This window comes from Poecilia latipinna, unplaced genomic scaffold, assembly GCF_001443285.1.
Source record: "Poecilia latipinna isolate Pla-1442-1.1 unplaced genomic scaffold, P_latipinna-1.0 Scaffold251, whole genome shotgun sequence".
Lineage (NCBI taxonomy): Eukaryota > Metazoa > Chordata > Actinopteri > Cyprinodontiformes > Poeciliidae > Poecilia > Poecilia latipinna.
Genome location: NW_015112867.1, coordinates 305921 through 312518, shown reverse-complemented (window position 1 = coordinate 312518; position 6598 = coordinate 305921). Strand labels below are relative to the sequence as shown.

General features: G+C 36.4%; 1 protein-coding gene across 1 annotated transcript in view; it reads right to left on the bottom strand.

Moving 5' to 3' along the window:
* The window catches only part of LOC106947665 (copine-9-like), a 111439-nt gene that overhangs the window by 10097 nt on the left and 94744 nt on the right, over nt 1-6598 (bottom strand). Inside the window, exon 19 of the mRNA XM_015032815.1 lies at nt 5649-5722. Coding sequence (XP_014888301.1) covers nt 5649-5722 — 74 coding nt within the window. The remainder of the gene's footprint in view (nt 1-5648; nt 5723-6598) is intronic.

Here is a 6598-nt window from a genome sequence, read left to right as displayed (position 1 = left end):
TTAATGTGGCTCTGAAGGTTCAGGTCAGAGTCCATCACTACTCCCAGGTTTCAAGCCTGATCGCTGGTGTGAAATTGTGAAATTGTTCTTCCAGTCAGCTGCAGAAAGTTTTGGCACATTTATCTGTTCTAAGCATCTATTCAGTGACTGGAGGGGTTTAGAGTCACCTGGTGACATGGTAATGCAGAGCTGTGTATCGACAGGGAATAAAAAGGGTCAAATCGAATAAAAAAAGAGTGTACATCATCTGTAAAATATGAGACAGATAATCTGTGAAAAAGAGCAGCTTTTGCCGTCTGAAGAAATGCTCCAGTCAGAAACAACCAATTAGAGCCAGGAGGAGGGTCTTAGTGCTGTCAATTAATCTCATGTACAAGGTGCTAAATGTGGAGAAAAACATCTCACCGTTACAGAAAAAACAGTTTATCTGCCTCCATCTGCAGCCATAGTAACTAGCCTGAGCATTCTCCGGTGTGGGGAACTAGCTGCAGTGTAGCAGAGAGGGACAGTGTGAGCAGCGCTAAGACCCGCCTCCGGGCTCTGAATGGTTGTTTCTTCCAGAGCGGTGTATTTCTGCAGATAGCAGTAGAACCACAGACAGAGGAGCTAATTTTTTTCACAGATTATCTGTCTGATTTTATGCTGTCACGACAGAATGATAGTTTTAACATATATAAAAAAACTTTTTTTTTTCTAATCAAAGATACCTACTCCAGTCTCCAAGCTGAGCTTCCACATTACAAGCATCCCTAACCTGCCACTCCCCCACTCAGCTCCTCCAGACTAGTCACAGCAGCAATTAGCAAACACCTGGTGGAACAGTGTGTTTTCTAAGCTTGTTTTATGAACTCCTACTCCATGCAACACTCCTAAAAACACTAAACGTCATCATAAGGATCATATTGTGATGACATGCTGAAGGCGGAGTGTCTGAAAGAGCAGGAGTTTCTTAAAGAGACAGAAGTCCAATTCCAAGGCATTAAATTCCAAAGTCAAATCTCTTTTATGTCATATTTGATATGTACATGTTTAAAACAACTGAAGGTAACATAGTTACTTGATTGTGTTATAAAATACCACTATATGCCTGGAAAATACATAATGCTACCACTATAATGACAACTTACAGAGTAAAAATAATCATTAACAGTTTTTCAATATCTTCTCTGCAATGTTTTAAATTCTCTTTTTTCTTGTACCTGAATAAAAACTCAAATGTTCCACCACAAAAAACAAAAATCCCTCAACCAGCCTGAATGACTCACATTCAGTAGTTAGTACCAAGAACATTAGCTATGCCTGTTAACCATTGTAGACTTTTGAAACTTTCAGTGCTGTGTTTTTGCCACCGTCTTTATTCATGATTCAAATCAACCACCTGCAGTGTTTCCAGTGATTTGCTTGTGTGTTAGGAGTTTGTCAAAGCTACTAAAGCATCAAGCAGAGATATTGATTTTTTTTGTAGTACATTTCTAATTCTGTAGGTTTAGGTAAATCTGAGACATTTGATAACATTTCTTTAGAAATAAAACATTTATTTTTTTCCTCATTGGCTGATAAAATGTAAAATATATGTACTGCTGCTTCCTGAGACATTGCTGATTTTAATAATTATCTGGAACTGACAAAACTAAATAGCTAATATCAGACAACTAAAACTGAATAGCTGAAATGCATGACTACTTAAACCACCTCTAAAATGCTCATAACTGCCTATTGTAGTAGTTAAAAGACCAAAAAATACTTTAATCTGCTTTAGTATGCGGTGGAAACCGTCTCAGCAGAACCTAGCATCAACTGTCTTCCTTATCTCTGCTCTTGGGGGTTCAGCCAATCAAAACCAAGGAAAACAAATGCTGCTCCTGGATTGGCTACTTACGTATTTATACATACACTCATACATTTTAGGGTACAATCCACAGATTCTAAAGTCATTGTTAAATATGGAGGAAAAAACGCTGACAAAAAGAACTGAAATGTTATAGATCAATCATCCTGCCAAACATTTTAGTTGAGAATCAGTGTTAGAGCAAAGCAGTCACCAAAGGAAAATAATGAAACAATTAAATGCAAAATAGTGTGAAGTGATTGAACTTCCTTCTTTTGCTGTTAATCTAAATATCCCTGTTAAACCACTGCTACAAGGTTAAAAGCAACTGCGTGATTAAATGTGATCATTAGCACTGCTGGAAGAACGCTTTAATCACCAAGTCAATAACAATAAGAGATACACTGTAAAAGCAACATAGAGAAAAAAGCATTTTATTAGTTACTAGTGAATAATTCTACTAACTTAAAGGTGTTTAATGTGTAGAAATGAACAGACATTGACAAAATATGAAGCAAAGACGTCAAAGTAGATTCTACCAACTGGTAGTTTATGATATGAAATCCTAACATTCTTGCTCTCTGAATCTGGACGCTGCACATTCATCATCACAAACACTCATTTATCATCGTATCACATTCTCTGCAGGCCGACAGAACGGTCCTCACCGCTGCCATCTGAATACTTAATAGCACATTGTTAGCACAAGTTACGCTGCATCTGGTTCCTCATATCTCTGGAAGGTTCTCCAAGACAACTGCTGGCAGATGTAGTTTTATCGCCTGCTCACAATAAAACATGCAGCAGAACAAGTTTTCTTTTTCCAAAAAGAATATGGGCAATTTTAGAGCTGGTAATGGATGAATGGGTGAATGTCTTTGAGGGGGAAATGTACTGAGGACTCTTCTTCACATGCTTTTTAGCCACTTCCTTTATAGTTCCCTGTAAAGGATCACTATTTTTGGCAGATAAATGTACTTTCAAGTGTTTATCAGGACAGTGTTATGCTTAATGCATGCTGTAAAGGAGAAGGAATCCAAAACTAAATATGGAGTTGGACATGATACAGAAAAAGGAATTTTTAAAATGCTGTCGAAATCCCTATAGCTCATAAAAAAAAATCACACACACTTTAGTTGGAAAACACAGACATCATTTATTAAACTACAGTTATATTATTATTATATTGCCCTTTATGTCATGAGATCTCAAAGGATATAATATGGATTTTCTATGTGGATCTCAGGTTGGAATGGAATAGGCATTGATTTTACCTTTAAATTATATACTTGTGTTTTGTGACATGACTTATTTATATAGGCTATATAAAAATATTTAATAATAACTATTTACTAAATTAATTCATTTCAGATGTCTAAAAAACACAAATAAATTTGCTGCATTACGACAAAATCAGGAACAAGTCACCAGAGTAGAAACAGAAAAATATAAATAAAAACCATAAATTTCAGAGAAAATAGTGATGTTCCTTTTTTGTTTAATATCCTAGCTAAAGTTATGAAGAAAATGCTCCATGCATTAAAAAACAGTGTCTGAGGTTTTAAAATGGTAAATGTTGTGTTTGAATTGAGCTTGTTTAGAGTAAATATGCATCGTTTTTGGGGGGAATTTGTGCTTCTTTCCCAAATTTAGCTTATTGGTTGAAACCAAGAACAAAATGGTTGAAACCAAAAAGTTTACCATTTTGAAACCTAAGTAACTGCTGGTTTTGATTTCAGCATTTATTCTAGTGATATCTGACATAAATGTTGCTGTTATGGCCGATAACATATAATTACTGATAATGTATTTAAGCAACACATTTCACTAACCTTTTGAGACCTTGAAAAAAGTGACCACACAGCTGCCTGTTTGTATTGTTTCAGTTTGGTTCTTCACATGACTGACCAAACACCATATGACCAACCGTCTCCCCTCCAGAAACAAACGCCAACATTGTGGAATATATATTGGTATTTAATATCAGCTCAGTTTAATTTATCAAACCAATGTGTTAAAAAAGACTAATATAAAAATAAACCAATGTTAATGCCGATATATTGTGCATCCCTAATTTATTCAAGTTCCCTTCACATTTGTGTTTTTGTTGTTTTTGCTCAGTAAAGAGCTTAATAGTTTTTAAGTGTGTGTCTCCCAGTATTTTTACTATCTGGGTTTTATCCAGTGTGATAAATCTTAACCTCTGTTGGCCTCTATTGGTCTGCAGAGCCTTGTAGACAGTAGTTACTAATAAAGCTCTATTTGTCCATCTGTGCTCACAAGGCACATCCTTGACTCATGAGGCTGCAACCGAAGATTCATAATTACTCATATTTACTGTTCCTTTCATTATTTTCAAAACACTGAAAATGATCCAATTTAAAAATGTCGAGTGGATATTATACATCCCATTTTCCCAATTAGCAATACAGAGATTATGCCTACAACATACTCCACACATTCTGATTGGAGGTCTGCTTCACAGTACACCCAAGGTCTGGCTTAGCGCTTCAGGATGTTACTTAATGAGCGCTATGTCTGTGGTGTTCTGCTAACTCATAATTTAACAAAATTAAGACATTAAACCAATGAAAGTATGTGTGTACTAAAGGGCAGCCAGGCTCCACTGATATCTCTGCACTGAGTAACTTTCTACCAAGAAGGGATTCTTGGTAGAAAGAATGCCAATTGTTTATCGGAAAAGCAATTGACATGCTTGAACCCTGAATGAACTTTAAAATATTTTAGTTATCGTTTCAAGTGTGGGATTCTCTAGCCAATCAGAGCACAGAATGTGTAGCTGGAGTCAGTTAAGAGGAAGAGGTCTTGTTGGTTTAAATGGAGCTCAGCAGCCTCCATCCCTCTCATCCATCCCTGTGTTTGTTTTCTTTCTCTTCCTCTATTCCTGTTTACTTCCATTTCATCTAACTTTACTTGGTCTGCCTTGAAAGCCCAATTTGTTTTGGGAGGCGTGAATCTGGGTTTGATGCTAGAAATTTTAACGGTATACAGTAATACAAATAAATTCATATTTATTTGTATTATAAAGTTGAGGCAATTTATGAGTGCATGTTGTTTTTTAGCAAACAGGAATGTGTCTGGTTTGTGGTAAAGTCTGACAGTATAATTTTTTATGTTTTTGAATGTTCCATGTGTAGCTAATCACCTGACCCCAGATTTCACCAAACATCACTGGTGAGATTAGAGATTGGATAAGATTATCATTATTCCATGATGTGTTCAATTCACCCCTGGCATTTGACATCACACTCTGTTCAAACCTAGACTAATGTAGCTGCACTACTACTAGGTTCTGTAAAAAACAGTTTAACTTTTAAAATCTTTATTGTAAAAACAAAAATGGGGATTCTTACTTTTACCAAAAGCTGTATCTGTTTGTCTCACTCTATGAAAAATTTCTAGTTTTTGTGAACCCATTATTGTGTTTTATTGCCTCATCTTATGAATTGAATGTGAAATTGTCAGACAATCCTGTGAACTTAACAATGTAATACATTTGGGTTTAAACTACTGAACAAGTTAAAAAGACACGATTAAAGGACCCTACTGAATCCTTTTGAGACATCGGTTTTCCAACTCTGAAAAAAAAAGTAAGACTGCAGTAACCGTATTCAACAATGTAACTAAACATTAATGTAGGCCTGTTTATTTTCTCTCAGTTGTCATATTATTGTGTGTTTGAATGCCTGATGTAAATGTGACCCACTCTCTTCGGGGCCTTGTACCCCCTGTGGTTTTTCTTTTCGCCGAAAAGCAGTTGTGACAAACCTGCAAATTTAAATATAATCATGAGGAGTACCTGAACAATGTCTCTCTCAGCAAGACGTCCTCTGGAGGATACTCTCACCTCGTCTCCATCAAGCTCCTCCATCGCTGAAAGGACAGACAGCAACATGGGGAAAATTACTCAGTACTGGAGCCACCAGAGGAGAGAATAAAAGAAGCTTTGAGATGTTGATTTTTCATGTTCAATGCATAATTGCTGAAGTGGGACTCATCATGGGGACTGGGAACAGGTACACACACCTCTTCGCACATGGAAAATAGGATTCTCATGGCAAAAAAAAAAAAAAAAAGGGGCATAATCACACCGGTTGGAAAACATAGTTTAGACCACTCATTGGGAAAATTCTGTTGAAACACACCATAGCAGCACCAGGACTTTCTGCAACTACAGCTAGTTATAGAATTGTGTCTGATTGCAGATGATTCTTTAAGCCGGCCTCACAAAACATTTAGCTTGAAGTTGCCAAAAATGTAGCATGATTAACCAGAATAGTCTTTTCAGGTCATAAAAGACCTGTGTATTTTTTGGTGTTGAATCCTGATACACTAGTCGGGTTATCAGTGGGTTGCGTTGACGAGTCTGTGTATATCTTAGCCGACACAGAAAGTGAGAAAAAAGAAGCATATATATATTTTTTGTTTAACCCTATAGTTTGGCAAGAACAGCTGGGGAAAATGTGTTCTCGTACATTAAGAGTTAAATCTAAATGATAGTATGTCCTATAAAGGAACTGAGTAACCTAAAAGTGCGGTACTGCCATAAAAAGACAGTGATGCACAATGTGAAGCTGCATTAGCAAGAACTCCTACAGAGTCAGAAAACATTCCAAGGCAACACTATTGCATGAAGTCATTTTCAGAAATAATTTGAAAAAAAAAAAAAAAAAAAAAAAAAGCCCAAAAAAACTCAAGGGTTTTTCGGAGAACAAACCCTTAAACACCCCTGGGGTTTTTCCCACCCCC